The 17,371-nt window shown below is 44.9% G+C and overlaps 1 protein-coding gene across 1 annotated transcript in view; it reads left to right on the top strand.

The window, feature by feature from the left end:
• slit1a (slit homolog 1a (Drosophila)) overlaps positions 1-17,371 on the top strand; it is a 329,132-nt gene that overhangs the window by 164,648 nt on the left and 147,113 nt on the right. Inside the window, exons 8-9 of the mRNA XM_078223079.1 lie at positions 10,892-11,055; positions 15,593-15,740. Coding sequence (XP_078079205.1) covers positions 10,892-11,055; positions 15,593-15,740 — 312 coding nt within the window. The remainder of the gene's footprint in view (positions 1-10,891; positions 11,056-15,592; positions 15,741-17,371) is intronic.

A 17,371-nucleotide genomic window follows, 5' to 3' on the forward strand; every position in this document is an offset into this window, starting at 1 on the left:
GTGAGGCAGCAGTGCTAACCACCGTGCCACCCGTGTCACCTGGAGGCAATTTGATATCTCATTGTAGACAATGAGTAGACAGAGGAGACGATGGCCTAGTGGTATTATCACTCGACTATTAATCCAGAAACTCAGCTAATGTTCTGGGGCTGAGGTTCGAATTCCATTACGGGAGATGACCACGAAACCATTGTCAATTGTCGGAAAAATCCGACTAATGCCCTTTAGGGAAGGAAATCTGCTACCCTTACCTGGTCTGGCCTACATGTGACTCTAGACCCACAGCAATGTGGTTGACTCTCAATTACCTTCCAAGGGCAACTAGGGATGGGCAATAAATGCTGGTCAGCCAGTGATACCCATGTCCCGTGAATGAATATTAAAAAAGGACCTTTTCCCAGACAAATAAACACTCAATTTTATTAACTTCTGAGAAAACAAACATTCTCCCCCCTCTTCTTCCTCCTGTGCTGTTTCTCCACTTATCAGTTCTTGGGTTTCAATGAAGGGGTACAGACCCCAACAAGGGATAGTATAACGAGCAGGACTCAGGAGCACTGAGTGTTCAACCTGTAAATTAACCAATGAGTACTCCCACTGAGTTCAGTAAGGATACATGATCCAGGATGAGGCGAGCACGATAACAGGAATCAACAAAACTTTCAATTGTACTTCTTTACTCTGTTTCTAACCCCGTGCTGTACCTGTCCTGGGAGTGTTTGATGGGGACAGTGTGCAGGGAGCTTTACTCTGTATCTAACCCTGTGCTGTACCTGCCCTGGGAGTGTTTGATGGGGGACAGTGTAGAGGGAGCTTTACTCTGTATCTAACCCCGTGCTGGGAGTGTTTGATGGGGGACAATGTAGAAGGAGTTTAACTCTGTATCTAAACTCATGCTGTACCTGTCCTGGGAGTGGTTGATGGGGACAGTATGGAGGGAGCTTTACTCTGTATCTAAACCCGTGCTGTATCTATCCTGGGCGTGTTAGTATTGACAGTCAGTGTAAAATGTTGGAATGTGCTTCGATCACCAGTAATGTTTCCTCATCTTAATGAACAGAAGATTTTCTGAGATATGTTAAAAATATTTCTAAATCCATTTAAAGCCATTGCTTTGGAAATCCAATTTGCCTACTTTGAACTCAGCAATCATTTCTTTCTCGTATTATTCTAGAGATTTGACATGTCGAAGTCCGTACTTGGTCTGACCCACACAAATGTGTAGTTTTTCAGATGGAAGTTTAATTTTGACAGTTACAACCTCCTGTCTGCAAGGTTACTCTCAACAACAGTGAAATCCCCAGAGAGGAGTAATGCAGAATCTAATGAACAAAAATCTTTCCTGTTCAATTTCATTGTATAAAACTTTAAATGACCAAACCCCTGTTCACGTTTATGTGCGTGTGTGTGTGCGCACATGCACAAGCATGACTGTATGTGCATCTGTGTTGGGATGTGTGTGTGTTTATTTGTGTATACTTTTGTGTGTGTGGGTTGTATGTATATGTGGGCTGTGTGTGTGTGCATGCATATGCATGTGTATGTATGTTTGTGCATGCATGTATGTTTATGTGTGCATGTATGTTTATGTGTGCATGTGTGGATCCACGTATGTGTTTGTATGTGTGTGTGTGTGTCACTTTGAATATGTATGTGTGCATTGTCTGTATGTGCGTGTATGTATCTATGTCTGTACAAGTCTGTGTACACGTGTGTGTATTTCTCTGTATGTGTGTCTGTGTGTGCACATATCAGTAGGGAGTATTGCAGACAGGGAGAGGGGTGAAGGAATTATTCTTTGCATTTGCAACGCAGTCTTGTCCTGGATTTTTATCTTGGTTTACTTTCCAACCATGTGACAATGAGACTGACTCAAATTATTCTAACACTCCCCTGGGAGAGGATCAACAATTGCGATGCCAGTCCTGTAGATGTATAGTGAACACAGTAAGGGTTTTAACAACACCAGGTTAAAGTCCAACAGGTTTATTTGGTAGCAAATACCATTAGCTTTCGGAGCGCTGCTCCTTCGTCAGATGGAGTGGAAATGTGCTCTCAAACAGGGCACAGAGACACAAAAATCAAGTTACAGAATACTGATTAGAATGCGAATCCCTAAAGCCAGCCAGATCTTAAAGATACAGACAATGTGGGTGGATGGAGCATTAAGCACAGGTTAAAGAGATGTGTATTGTCTGACTGTTGGACTTTAACCTGGTTGGACTTTAACCTGGTGTTGTTAAACCTCTTACTGTGTTCACCCCAGTCCACGCCGGCATCTCCACATGATGGATAGTGAAGCAGACAAGGGACAAACCATATTCAGTCGAGGAGGTCTTAGCCAATAAACAAAATCACTGTTGTTGGTTGATGCAGTGATTTGAGAAAGGAGAGGGATTTAGAAGAGATGAGGGAGTCGGTTCTATTAAAGAGAATCATGCAAAGCTCTGCATCTAATCTTCCCAGTAAGAAGTCTTACAATATCAGGTGAACTCCCACTCACCTGATGAAGGGGCAGCGCTCTGAAAGCTTGTGGCTTGTGCTACCAAATAAACCTTTTGGACTTTAACCTGGTGTTGTGAGACTTCTTACTGTGCTTACCCCAGTCCAACGCCGGCATCTCCACACCATCTAATCTTCCCAGCATTGCCAGTCTCCATAGTCCTGTCCAAACATATCACTATTTCTTTCTGTCCCTCTCTGTTTAATTTGACCCCACTAGAGTCAGTTTTCCTCTACATTTTCCTCTGTTGTTCCAAGGATCAGCTGTATCTCAACAATGTGACTCATACCTCTGGATCAGGAGGTTATGAGTTCAAATCCCACTCCGGAAACCTGAGCACAAAATCCAGGCTGACACTCCCAGTGCCGCACTGAGGGAGTGCTGCACTGTCAGAGGTGTAATCATTCAGTTGTTTTCCCTCTCAAGTGGACATATTTTAAAGAAGAACATAGTCATTCTTGCTGGAGGCCTGGCCAACATTTATCCCTCGGCCCAACAACCAGATGGCTAGATGTATTTGACTGCTGTTTGTGGGAGCTTGCTGCGCACAAATTGGCTGTCGCATTTCTGACATTAGCAGTGACTACACTTCAAAAGCATTTCATTTGTCATAAACACATACATATTCAAACTGACACACACACAGACACAGACACATATGTGTATCCACACATGCACACATAAACATACATGCATGCACAAACATACATACACATGCATATGCATGCACACACACACAGCCCACATATACACACAGCCCACAGTACACACAAATAAACATGCACATACATGCACACACGCATTGAGACATAGTGGCACAGCAGTTAGCACTGCTGCCTCATGGTGCCAGGGACCCGGGTTTGATTCTCGGCTTGAGTCACTTTGTGGAGACTGCACGTTCTCTCCGTGTCTGCGTGAGCTTCCTCCGGGTGCACCAGTTTCTTCCCACAGTCTGAAAGACGTGCTGGTTAGGTGCATTGGCCATGTTAAATTCACCCTCAGTATACCCGAACAGGCGCCGGAGTGTGGTGACGAGTGGTTTTTCACAGTAACTTCATTGCAGTGTTAATGTAAGCCTACTTGTGACACTAATAAATAAACTTAAACAGTCCATCATGTAAACCAGCATCCCATCCATCAACTCCGTCTACACTTCCCGCTGCCTCAGGAAAGCAGCCAGCATAATCAAGGACCCCAAGCACCCTGAACATACTCCCTTCCACCTTCTTCTGTTGGGATAAAGATACATAAGTGTAAGGTCATGTACCAACCGGCTCAAGTACAGCTTCTTCCATGCTGCCATCAGGCTTTTGAATGGACCTGCCAAATTTGGTGTTACAGTCATACCCTAGCTATGACTGTAACACTACATTCTGCACCCTCTCCTTTCCTTCTCCCCAATGTACTGTTTGTTTTGTCTGTATGGCACGCAAGAAACAGTACGTTTCACTGTATCCCACTACAGAGGGCGGCACGGAAGCACAGTGGTTAGCACTGCTGCTTCACAGCTCCAGGGTCCCGGGTTCGATTCCCGGATCGGGTCACTGTCTGTGTGGAGTTTGCACATTCTCCTCGTGTCTGCATGGGTTTCCTCCGGGTGCTCCGGTTTCCTCCCACAGTCCAAAGATGTGCGGGTTAGGTTGATTGGCCAGGTTAAAAATTGCCCCTTAGAGTCCTGAGATGCGTACATTAGCGGGTAAAATATGTGGGGGTAGGGCCTGGGTGGGATTGTGGTCGGTGCAGACTCGATGGGCCGAATGGCCTCCTTCTGCACTGTAGGGTTTCTATGATTTCTATGACTGCATGGCCTTCCTCCGGATGCTCCGGTTTCCTCCCACAGTCTGAAAGACGTGCTGGTTAGGTGCATTGACCCGAACAGGCGCCGGAGTGCGGCGACCAGGGGAATTTCACAGTAACTTCATTGCAGTGTTAATGTAAACCTTACTTATGACTAATAAATAAACTTTACATGTGACAATAATAAATCAAATGAAATCAAATGTTCTGAGGTAGTAAAAGGCGCTATAGAAACACAAGTCTTTCTACCTTAGCTGCAGAATCCCAATCCTACAGACCCATCCTTCTCCATCCCCATATCCTGACAATGCTGACATTAGCGCTCATCACACTATTTCAAGAATGTGCAGTTTCTTACCTCCCTCGGTCTCATCCTCCACAAGCCTTTTTCAAACACTGAAGATTGACATCACTTACATTGTGAATAACCTTGATTTCTCATTTTTGACGGTGTCCTGAACTCTGAACCTTGATCTTTCACCTTGATTCCACAATCGTTAACAAAAACTCTCACATAGCAACGTGCTTTACTGGAAGCAGCAAATTAACCTTGAGGTATCGACAATGCCAGAGGACATCCCATCCTGGAGATGGTTAATTAGTTTCAGAGCTTTGCCTGCGGGACGGTACAGAGAGGTTGGAAAGCTGACCTAATCATATTATATTGATTTTGCTGTCTTATAATTTGGTTCACTGATCTCTGTGGACTTGGCGTGTTGCTTGAATCTCCCCATCCCCCTTCCTCAGTCACTGTGACTCTGCCAAGACAGTAAAGAGCTCATAAAACTGGCATGAATAATCAGGTCTGTGCACATACACTCAAAGACTCCCTAATACCCTCTCTCTCTCTAACCAGTATTCTGCCAGGATCAGTCAACTCTCAACCGCTAAATTGCTATTTTAATGCATTTTATTATTTTCCTCGGGTTCAACAGCAGTAACTAATAATCCACTCATCTTATACATATGTAGATCTAATGATGTCTCATATCACTTCTGTTTCTGGCAGCACAATTGTTGGCTGAAAGCTTGGAGAGACAACCATTTTATATAGATATTCTGTAACATCAGCAAATCCTATGACATCACCAAATCCTATGACATCACAAATTCCTATGACATCACCAAGTAACCCTGATAAGTGTGAGGTGATGCACTTTGTAAGAAGTAACAAGACAGGAGTATTTAATGAATGGCAGTACACTAGGAAGTTCAGAGGAACAGATTGATCTTGGGGGAACTTATTCACAGATCCCTGATTTGGCAGAGCAAGTGAATAGGATATTTAAGAAGGCATGTGGGACACTTGCTTTTATCAGTCATGGCATAGAGTGTAATAGCAAGGAGGTAATGTTGGAATTGTACAGAACATTGGTTAGGCCACAGCTGGAGTACTGTGTACAGTTCTGGTCACCTCACTGTAGGAAGGATCTGATTGCACTTGAGAGGTTGCAAAGAAGATTCACCAGGATGTTGCCTGGGATGGAGCATTTGAGCTATAAGGAGAGACTGAATAGACTTGGGTTGTTTTCTTTAGAGCAGAGGAGTCTGAGGGGTGACATTATTGAGGTGTATCAGATTATAAGGGGATTGGACAGCATGAGTAGGGAGCAGCTGATCCCCTTGGTTGAGGAGTCAATCATAAGGGGGCATAGTTTTAGGGTAAGGGGCAGGAGATTCAGTGGGGATTTAAGAAACAAAAATGCACTCAGAGGATGGTGGGAATCTGGAATGCACAGTCTGGGAGAGTAGTGGAGGCTGGAAAGCTTACAACCTTTAAAAAGTATCTGGATTTGCACGTGAAACATCATAACATTCAAGGATATGGGACAAGTGCTGGAAAATGGGACCTTAGTGATAGTTGTTGTTGTTGCAGACTTGATGGACTGAAAGGCCTTTTCTGCGCTGTATAACTCTATGACTCTAGTGTTAGCCATGGTTCAGTAGCACTCTCTGTCAGAATTTCGAGAGATCTAAAATCCCTCCAGAAACTTAACCTAAAAAATCCAGGTTGACTTTTAAAGTTCAGTACTGAGGCAATGCTGCACTATCAGAAGTGATGTCTTTCCAATATGATGTTACGCTAAGTCCCTGTCTGCCTTCTCAGCTAGACTTCTCCTGTGTCGATTGTGGTCGATGCAGACTCGATAGGCCAAGTGGCCTCCTTCTGCACTGTAGGGATTCTATAAGTAAATGTAAACTAAATGTTTCCTCTTATGGGGCAATCCCAGCAGGAGGTCACAGGTATAGGTTGAGAGGCTGTAGATTTAAAACTGAGATGAGGAGGAACTATTTCTCACAGAGGGTGGTGAATTTGTGGAACTCGCTGCCCCATCGCACGGTGGAGTCTGAATCGTTGAATAGTTTCAAGAAGGAGATAGATATGTCTCTAATTTTAAAAAGGGATAAGGAGATATGGGGAACAGGTGGGAGGGGGGTTGGATTTGAGACCAGGGAGAGATCAACCATGATCTGATTGAATGGCGGATTTGCCTATTTCTGGTCCTAGTTCCTATGTTCCTAAGTACTTGGAGAGACAGATAAGGTGTTGGGGGGCAAGTCATGGGAACCAAGAGACAAAATGTGGTCAACTTTCCCCTCTATCTTGAACACCTCCCCCCCCAAACTTTTTGTTTGTTGTTATTCATTTTCCCTGGTTTGTCCTAACACAGCCCCATTCCTTCCCTCACAAGACCATCTGTCCCTTGTTGTTTAGTTTTGCTCCAACTAAGCAAAATATGGATGATATTGGAATAGTGTAGGTTAGATGGGCTTTAGATTGGTTTCACTGGTCGGGGCAACATCGAGGGCCGAAGGGCCTGTACTGCGCTGTAATGTTCTATGTTCTATATGTTCTATGTGTCACTATTTTAGAAAAGAGCAGGGGAGTTCTTCCTGATGATATGGGCTTATATTTACCTCTTAACTAACATCAATTACAGAAAATACATTTTCTGGTCATGATTATATTGCTGTTTGTGGAATCTGGCTGTGCGCAAATGGACTGCTGCATTTTCTACATTACAATAGTAACCATGCTTCACAAGTACCTAATTGGCGAAGAAACTCTTTAGGATGGTCCTAAGGCTATGAAAGGCTCTGTATAAAAGTAAGATTTTCTTTCTTGATATAATGAGAGGGAAAATCCAATGTTTATTTTTGCTCCAAAACAACCTACCTCCACTGGCACCTAAAAAATATCCTGGGGTACAGCTCCGTCAGCGCTTGATTTGATTTGATTTGATTTGATTTATTATGGTCACATGTATTAATATACAGTGAAAAGTATTGTTTCTTGCACACTATACAGACAATACATGCCGTTCATAGAGAAGGAAACGAGAGACTGCAGAATGTAGTGTTACAGACATAGCTAGGTGTAGAGAAAAATCAACTTAATGCAAGGTAAATCCATTCAAAAGTCTGACAGCAGCAGGGAAGAAGCTGTTCTTGAGTCGGTTGGGATGTGACCTCAGACTTTTGTATCTTTTTCCCAAAGGAAGAAGGTGAAAGAGAGAATGTCTGGGGTGCGTGGGATCCTTAATTATGCTGGCTGCTTTGCTGAGGCAGCGGGAAGTGTAGACAGAGTCAATGGATGGGAGGCTGATTTGCATGATGGATTGGGCTACATTCACGACCTTTTGTGGTTCCTTGCAGTCTTGGGCAGAACAGGAGCCATACCAAGCTGTGATACAAACAGAAAGAATGCTTTCTATGGTGCATCTGTAAAAGTTGGTGAGAGTTGTAGCTGACATGCCAAATTTCCTTAGTCTTCTGAGCAAGTAGAGGCGTTGGTGGGCTTTCTTATCTATAATGTCGGCATGGGGGGACCAGGACAGGTTGTTGGTGATCTGGACACCCAAACATTTGAAGCTCCCAACCCTTTCTACTTTGTCCCCGTTGATGTAGACAGGAGCATGTTCTCCTTTACGCTTCCTGAAGTCAATGATAATCTCCTTCGTTTTGTTGACATTGAGGGAGAGATTAGTTAGTGGTTATTTATCAAAATTCGTTGGATTCTGGGGTAGTGCCGGCGGATTAGAAAACGGCTAATGTTACGCCGCTGTTTAAAAAAGGAAATAGACAAAAGGCGGGTAACTACAGGCCGGTTAGCTTAACGTCTGTAGTTGGGAAAATGCTGGAATCCATCATTAAAGAAGAAATAGCAGGCCATCTGGATAAGAATGGTTCCATTAAGCAGACGCAGCATGGATTCATGAGGGGAAAGTCGTGCTTGACGAACTTGTTGGATTTTTATGAAGATGTGACTAGTGCGGTTGACGGAGGGGAACCGGTGGAGGCGGTGTTTTTGGATTTCCAAAAGGCGTTTGATAAGGTGCCTCACAAAAGGTTGCTGAAGAAGATTGGGTCACATGGAGTTGGGGGTAGGGTGTTAGCGTGGATTGGGGATTGGCTATCCGACAAGAAGCAGAGAGTCGGAATAAATGGGTGCTTTTCTGGTTGGTGGATGGTAACTAGTGGCGTGCCGCAGGGATTGGTACTGGGGCCTCAACTATTTACCATTTATATAGACGATCTGGAGGAGGGGACTGAGTGTAGGGTAACAAAGTTTGCAGACGACACAAAGATAAGTGGAAAAGTGAATTGTGTGGAGGGCGTAGAAGGTCTGCAGAGAGATTTGGACAGGCTGAGTGAGTGGGCGAGGATCTGGCAGATGGAGTATAACGTTAACAAATGCGAGGTTATTCACTTTGGAAGAAATAATAGCAAATTGGATTATTATCTAAATGGAAAGAAATTACAACATGCTGCTGTGCAGAGGGACCTGGGGGTTCTTGTGCATGAGACGCTAAAACCCAGTCTGCAGGTGCAACAGGTGATCAAGAAGGCAAATGCGATGTTGGCCTATATCGCAAGGGGGATAGAATATAAAAACAGAGATGTCTTGCTGCATCTGTACAGGGCATTGGTGAGGCTGCAGCTGGAATACTGTGTGCAGTATTGATCCCCTTATTTGTGGAAGGATATATTGGCCTTGGAGGGAGTGCAGAGAAGGTTCACCAGGTTGATACCAGAGATGAGGGGTGTTGATAATGAGGAGAGACTGAGCAGATTGGGTTTGTACTCGTTGGAATTTAGAAGGCTGAGGGGGGATCTTATAGTGACCTACAAGATAACGAAGGGGCTGGATAGGGTAGAGATGGAGAGATTCTTTCCACTTAGAAGGGAAGCTCGAACTAGAGGGCACAGCCTCAAAATAAAGGGGGGTCAGTTTAGGACAGAGTTGAGGAAGAACTTCTTCTCTCAGAGGGTGGTGAATCTCTGGAATTCTCTGCCCACTGAAGTGGTGGAGGCTACCTCGTTGAATATGTTTAAATCACGGATAGATGGATTCCTGATCGGTAAGGGAATTAGGGGTTATAGGGATCAGGCGGGTAAGTGGAACTGATCCTCTTCAGATCAGCCATGATCTTATTGAATGGCGGGGCAGGCTCGAGGGGCTAGATGGCCTACTCCTGCTCCTATTTCTTATGTTCTTATGTTCTTATTGTTGCCGCACCAGTTCACCAGATTCTCTATCTCATACCTGAACTCTGTCTCATCGTTGTTTGAGATCCGACCCACTACAGGGGTGTCGTCAGCAAACTTGAAAATCGAATTGGAGGGGAATTTGGCCACACCATCATAGGTGTATAAGGAGTATTGTAGGGGGCTGAGGACATAGCCTTGTGGGGCACCGGTGTTGAGAATGATCGTGGAGGAGGTGTTCTTGCCTATCCTTACTGATTGTGGTCTGTGAGTTAGGAAGTTCAGCATCCAGTCACAGAGGGAGATGGCGAGACCCAGGCCACGGAGTTTGGAGATGACTTTTGTGGGAATAATAGTGTTGAAGGCTAAGCTATAGTCAATAAATAGGGGTCTGACATAGGTGTCCTTGTTATCTAAGTGTTCCAGGGTTGAGTGCAGGGCTAGGGAGATGGTGCCTGCTGTGGACCTGTTGCGGCAGTAGGCACACTGTCGTCGATCCAGGTGGTCCGGGAGGCTGGAATTAATTTGTGCCATGACTAGCCTTTCGAAGCACTTCATAGTGATGGATGTCAGAGCCACCAGCCGATAGTCATTAAGGCACGCTGCTTGGTTTTTCTTAGGTACCGGGATGATGGTCGTCTTCCTGGTTCCAACGTTGGTTCTTCCTGGGGGACTGAGGTTGTGGGTTATAGGTGGGCATATCAACTACAGAATGCTTTATTGCTGAGCCCAACTTTGTCTTCACATACACAATTTAGCAAAGATCATTGTTCAGGGGAAAAGTGGCCTTTGGGAGTCAGTCTTCATCTGAAGATGAATGTTGTTAGTGTGTAACTGTTTCCAACTATAATTGTTTTTCCTTCAATCAATTAGTTAGGTTGGACCTTTTAGCATGGGTTAGAGATACCGACTCTTCAGGGATACAATTGTGGCCTTTTCTTCACATTTCTTACACATTCTTTATTGGGACCTTTCCAAATGAGGATGACTATTTAATATCAAATCAGGAACAGTTCAGTGCTTGCTGCTCCCTGGGGCTGGGGTCAGGCTGCCCAATATACCAGCTGAGCTTCAATAATTCTTTGTATTTTTGTCCCTCAGTCGCCTACACTCCAACCACCTGTACTGCGACTGCCACCTCTCCTGGCTCTCCCAGTGGCTCCGTCAACGCCCACAGATTGGGCTCTTCACACAGTGCACTGCGCCGCCTGATCTCCGTGGCCTCAATGTGGCAGAAATCCAGAAGCATGAGTTCTCCTGTACCGGTGAGTGTGATTTGAATATGTGTCAGGAGCAGGGTGCGTTGGAACGCTTAGCTTAGCAGTGTTAGCTGGTGTGTGAACAAAGCAATGGTCCCAAGCCACAAGTAAAAGCACAGTTGGAACTAAGCCCTTTGTAGTGTTTATGGCTCAGTTACTGAATGTACAATCGGGTAGAGCGTGAGTTTGAATATGACTGCATCATTATAAAAACCCACCTGGTTCATTAATAACCTTCAGGGAAGGAAACCGATTAGGAGGTCTTGTGACACAGTGGGTAATGTTCCTGCCATTGAACCAGAAGCTCTGGACCAGGACTAGATGGCCAAGGAAGGTGTGTTCAGAACGTGGCCCAAGAGGTTGATTATCAACCTGCAAACTCTTCCAACACATATCAATGATTGGTAGTAAGACTGACTGAGAGTCCTGGTCAGCCCTGTGAGAAAGGTGGAGCCAATACCATCACTGTTCATAGCTCTAGACTACAACATGCATGTAAGAGGGTATGTTGCCACAGCAACCAGGATTCCTCAGTGGGGGTTGGTTGGCTCAATAGGCCGGTGTGGAATAGATTGGTGCCATTGACATGGGGTTCGATCCCCGTTCTGGTTGGGCTGGTTTTGGGATCCGCCCCCTTGCCCTACCTGTGGCACTTTGGGAGTGAGCTGCCCTCAGACAGAGGGCAGAAGGAAGAAACCCAGTGCTCCTACTCAGTCCAGTGTATAAGTGTCTCCAGACCCACTGCAATGTTGTTGATTTTAACTGTCCCCTGAAGTGACCCAGCAAGGTTGTCAATTGTATCAAAAAGCAGTTAGCAGCAGTTCAAGAAGTTAGTCCACTATCACCTTCTCAGCACAACTAAGGATGGCCATTAATGGCTACCTTACCAGTGGTGCCCACATCACAAGAATAAATAAAAAAGATGTAAGTTCGTGTTGCGCATGAGGTTATGGGGAATGGCCGGGGGGTGTTGGGCCTGGGTAAAATGCTCTTTCAAAGAGTCAATTCAAACGTGATGGGCCAAATTGCCTCCTTCTGCACTGTGGAGACTCTATGGTGTGGTGATGTGTGTGGTTTGAAATGAACAATTAAACAGTGTTAAATCCTCAATCCCCATCCATGCCCCACCAGTCTCGTTGCATAAGACACACGGTGCACATGTATACGTCTACACACAACACGGATAAAATATCTATTCTTCACATGTTTTTCCAATGGTGTGATTGACGATTACTGAGTCCAAAGGACAGTTTGGACAGTCTGCTTTTTATATCATTGCTGGGTACAGGGCCCAACTGAACAAATACCAATTCCCTACTCTTGCTGCACAGGCTATCGGGCATCTATTTAGATAACTGACACCACAGTGTCTATTTTCACCCTAGCTTAGCATCTTACATGTGTACCCTTTACCTAACCCCGTGCTGTACCTGTCCTGGGAGTGTTTGATGGGGACAGTGTAGAGGGAGCTTTACTCTGTATCTAACCCCGTGCTGTACCCGTCCTGGGAGTGTTTGATGGGGACAGTGTAGAGGGAGCTTTACTCTGTATCTAACCCTGTGCTGTATCAGATGAAGTGTGCAAATTGGAGATTAGGTGCAATAATATATGTTCCACAGTGTGTTAGAACCCTGTTGTCCATTAATCCTGCGTTAATCTGGGTGGGGGGAAGCTGCAAACATTGTAGGTGAATGCTAGAAGTGGTTACTGAACAAGACAGCCCAGTACCTGATCCTGAGTCTGTCCTTCTCCCCATGGCTTTGCTGAGACCAGTTGCAGGGGCTGGCCAATTCCCCTGTGGTAAGGAGTGTGATAAAATTAATGCTGCCAGGGTTGCTATTCCTGATAGGTATTGTGAATAATTTGAATGTAAGGTGGAAGTTTATTCGATTCCCTCACAGTTGAATAGTGCAAGAAATTAGGCCACTTGAATGTAGTAGAATTGCAACTTCAGCACATGAAACATTGTTCAGCAACTGGAGTCCCTGCTCTCGGATGAGGAAAGGCAACCAGTCAAAGGAAAGGTATCTATTTAATAAATAGTGCTTTTTCTGAATGGTATGAAATGGTCACATAACGGCACTTAGGTTTGACTTCACGATTCACATCCCCGTTCTTAATCGAACAACATCAGCTCAGCGTTAGCCTATCCCGATCCCTCAGAAGCCAAGCTGAAAGCACAGGTGAATATGTCGGAATTATTTCAAGGTGACAGGCAGAGCTAAGTCAAATTCGCAATGGGTATCATGACCAGCAGATGAACTAGCTCCTTAAGGCTCATTAGTGCAGCTGCACAAGGTGTCGGCCTCTCCAACTAGGCCACAGGCCACAGAGAATCTGACTGAATTCTCAGCGTTAATTACTCTCTCTGTCTCGCTCCCTCTGACTGCTGCCTGAGATTTACAAGCAGCGATTGGGTGGGAATCCCTGGAGGGAAAAAACCCAAAGGCACAGACCCCGGGGAGTGGGGGGAAGAGATACGGAAACGTGATTTAAGTCAAGTTTATTTTTGAATCCTTGAAGCCGTTTGAGGGACCCCCAGCACATCTAGTTGGTTATGGAGGAGGGCACGCTGGAGTAAGCTGAGATAGGAATGGGATTGTGTGTGGGGTTAAAGGTTAAATCTCTCAGCAAAATAAATTAAAAAGGGACTGCCAAAGATACATGCCTTGGCAATAAGAGAACAGTGTAAACAACAAGTGTCGTTAGCAGCTCATGGATGCATGGTTAAGTGGGATATTCTGCAGCAGTTTGGTACAACTCCTTGCTCAGTCATTTCAGAGGGTGGTTAAAAATCAACCACATTGCTGTGGGTCTGGAGTCACATGTAGGCCAGACCGGGTAAGGACAGCAGATTTCCTTGTTTGAAGGACATTGGTCAACAACCTTCTCCTCAACTGAAATTGGAACGGGACAACAAATAGTAGCCTTGCCAGCGGCACTCACTTTCCAGGAAAGAACTTTAAAACCTTGCGCCCTCCATAGCCCCTCACCCACCCACATACCCCCTCACCCCGCCATTGTCCACTCAGCTACATCTACAACGAACAGAACTATTGAGCCTGATAATAGCACTAGAAGTCTCTAAGCCATTCATAAAACTGTAAAAAATAAAAAAAACAGTCATTCAAACACTACTGCCAAAAAACAGAATCCTATTAAGTGGTTGTAAAACTGTCAAGCTAAGCAAATTGTCATTCAAAAACCACTTAGTAAAGACGATTATCCTATTAACTGATCATAAATCTGTCAAAATGAACAAAAAGACAGTCAAAAGTCACTTTAAAAAAGCATAATTCTATTAAATGGTCATAAAACTGTCAAGCTAAACAAACTCACAGATCTTGTTACAGCTGTATTAATGCCCTCTGCTGAACTAAATACATTAGCGGTACTTGGAACTCAGATAAGCCTTCATATTGAGATGATATTGCACAATTGAGTTAATAGAACCTTTGATGCTAAATATATTAAAGCCTTTGGCACCAATGCAAGAGTTCAACCATCTGTTCAAGTTTGAAGCAGGGAAACAGATGTCTGAACTGTCAATCATTGAAAAGATTAAATCACAGGGGACAACTGATACAGTCAAAGCTGAATATCGATATTGTGCAATGCAGTAAAGCATTTTATCCAGTGAATAATGTACTCTAATGCATCTAGGTGCATTTCCACTTACCCAGTGCTGGTCAATGTAGTGGTCACTTCCCTTTTAGGAACAAAGCGTTACCATTAATTGCTGCATTAAAGATATATATAACTTAAACAGCAAGACATTATGACACATGAAATTGGCATCACCTTTTAATCTCAGATGTGAAAAGGTTCCTGACCCCAGAACAGGGTTCGCCCCTGGTCCATGATACCGCTGACCTGGTGTGAGCCACGTTGCCTCAGGTGCTGGCCTGACCTCATCAGAATTGTGGAGGGTTTGAAATGTCACCCCTACAATAGACCCAGCACTGTTGGAAATACTACATGCAGGCTCACACCCCACACTCTATACCAAGCTGCTAAATATTGCCAGCAACAGGAATGCGGTGGGAATTCAGAAATCATGTCCCGCCTGCGATGTATTCCACCAGTCCACCTCCAGTCCAATGATGTGGGGAAGGCATGACTAAGTGGGCCAAGGTCCTTAGGTCCCAGTGTTTTCAATTCTTAGGGACTTGACAGGGGAGATGCTGAGAGGGTGTTTCCCCATGACTGTGGAATGTAGAACAAGAGGCCACAGTCTCCACATTTAGGACCGAGATCAGGAGAAGGTTCTTCACTCAGAGGGCGGTGAATCTTTGCAATTCTCTCCCCAGAGGGCTGTGGATACTCCGTCACTGAACATATTCAAGACTGAGATCATTAGATTTATGGACACTGAGGGAATTGAGGAATACGGGATAGGGCAGTAAGATGGAGTTGAAGTCGAAGATCTTATTGAAAGGTGGATCAGGCTGGAAGGGCCAAATGGCCTCCACCTGAATCTATTTCTTATGTGCTTATGTTTGGCAAAGTTCCCCTTTTATCTCACCCTCTTCTCCCAATACAGGTTATTCAGACAGCTCTCGGTCCCAGTCCTGTGGCTTGACCTCTGGCTCGTGTCCTGCCGTATGCACATGCAGCAACAGCATCGTCGACTGCCGGGGGAAGGGCCTGACTGCCATTCCCGCCAACCTCCCCGAGACCATCACCGAAATGTAAGTACCGGAGGAGAGCATATGGAAATGTGCCATTCTCATTTGTGAGCTGGAGCCAACATTTGCCCCTCAACCAATGCACTTGAAAAAAACCTAATGGGTCAATGATGTTACTTGTGGGATCTTGCTGTGCACAAATTGGCTGTCGTGCTTTTCTGCATCACAACAGTGACTAAGTATCAAAAATACTTCACTGATTGTAAAAGCACTTTGAGATTTCCTGCGGACATTATCGAAATTTAGGCCTTTCTTTTCTTCCTAATGTCACTCCAGCTATACAACATTGCTCTGTCGAGTTAAGTCAATGCTGAGTTCCACCGAATACGGAAGCCCCCTACTCTGATCCGATCCTCTGTCTGTGCAGAGCTGCTTCAGCCACTTCAGAGTTTTTGGGTTTGCAACCCATTTAAGAGACTTGAGCACATAATCTAGGTTGGCACTTCCAAGCAGTACTGAGGGAGTGCTGCCCTGTCAGAGTGTCATGTGATGTTCAAAGGAGGCCCCATTTGACCTCTCTGGTGGATGTTAAAAGAACTTGGCAGGAAAATTCTGGCAGTTCCTGCCAGTGGGAGCTTCTGGTCCGCTGACAGCGACCCCCTGCCTCCTCATCATGGATTCCCTGGTGAAAGTGTGAACAATGGGAAAACCTGTTGACAAGAATGGAATCGGAAAATGCCACCATTGGCCAATGGCAGTCTCCTTCACAAACCCACTGCAGGGAGTCAGAAAGTCCTGCTCCTGTGTTTCATTGTTTTGAAGAATTCTCAGTCTAATATTTATCCCTCAGCTGATGTCTCTTAAGACAAAACATTATCTGGTCATTATCACTGCAAATCAGTCAGACTTCATTGGCCTGGAAGCACCTTAGGATATTCTGAAGTCATGAAGGGGACTATATAAATATAAATCTTCCTGTTTTCTCACTGGAGCTGTTGGCCTCAGTGCCACAGGGTAGGAGGGGCAGTATTAACAAAGAAACCCCACTGGGAGTACTTCCTGATCACTATCAAAGAGTTATGAGTATGTGGAAGTTGGCAGAGGGTGGAATCAGTTTGGGTAGAGGCTTTACATGGTTGAATAGCCTACATGTATGTCATTATGCACTTGTTTTTTTCTTATTTATTTCCGGGATGAAGGCATCGCTGGCAAGGTCAGAATTTGTTGTCCATCCCTAATTGTCCTTGAGAAGGTGATGGTGATCTGCCTTCTTGAATCTCTGCACTCCCTGTGGTTTAGGTACACCCACAGTGTTGTTTGGGAGGAAGTTCTAGGATTTTGGCCCAGCAACAGTGAAGGAAGGGCCAATATATTTCTAAATCAGGATGGTGAGTGGCTTGGAGGGGAACTTGCAGGTGGTGGTGTTACCATATGTCTGCTGCCCTTGTCTTTCTAGATGGTAGCGGTTGTACGAAAGAAGCATTTAGCCTCGAGGATTAGATTCACAGAGCCATCATCATGTAAGGATCATTATTGCATCAATCTCTTTGGCACATCTATTTGTTTTTTAAAGAAAAATAATAATTAGATAAGAACTCAACTAGAATTTGCTCAGTGTGTGTGGGTGGCAAAAACAGGACTTGCATCAGAACCACCTAAGAAGCTCCAAGGACCCCTGTGGTTTGCCTCTGCTG

This window comes from Mustelus asterias, chromosome 11, assembly GCF_964213995.1.
Source record: "Mustelus asterias chromosome 11, sMusAst1.hap1.1, whole genome shotgun sequence".
In the NCBI taxonomy this organism is placed as follows: domain Eukaryota; kingdom Metazoa; phylum Chordata; class Chondrichthyes; order Carcharhiniformes; family Triakidae; genus Mustelus; species Mustelus asterias.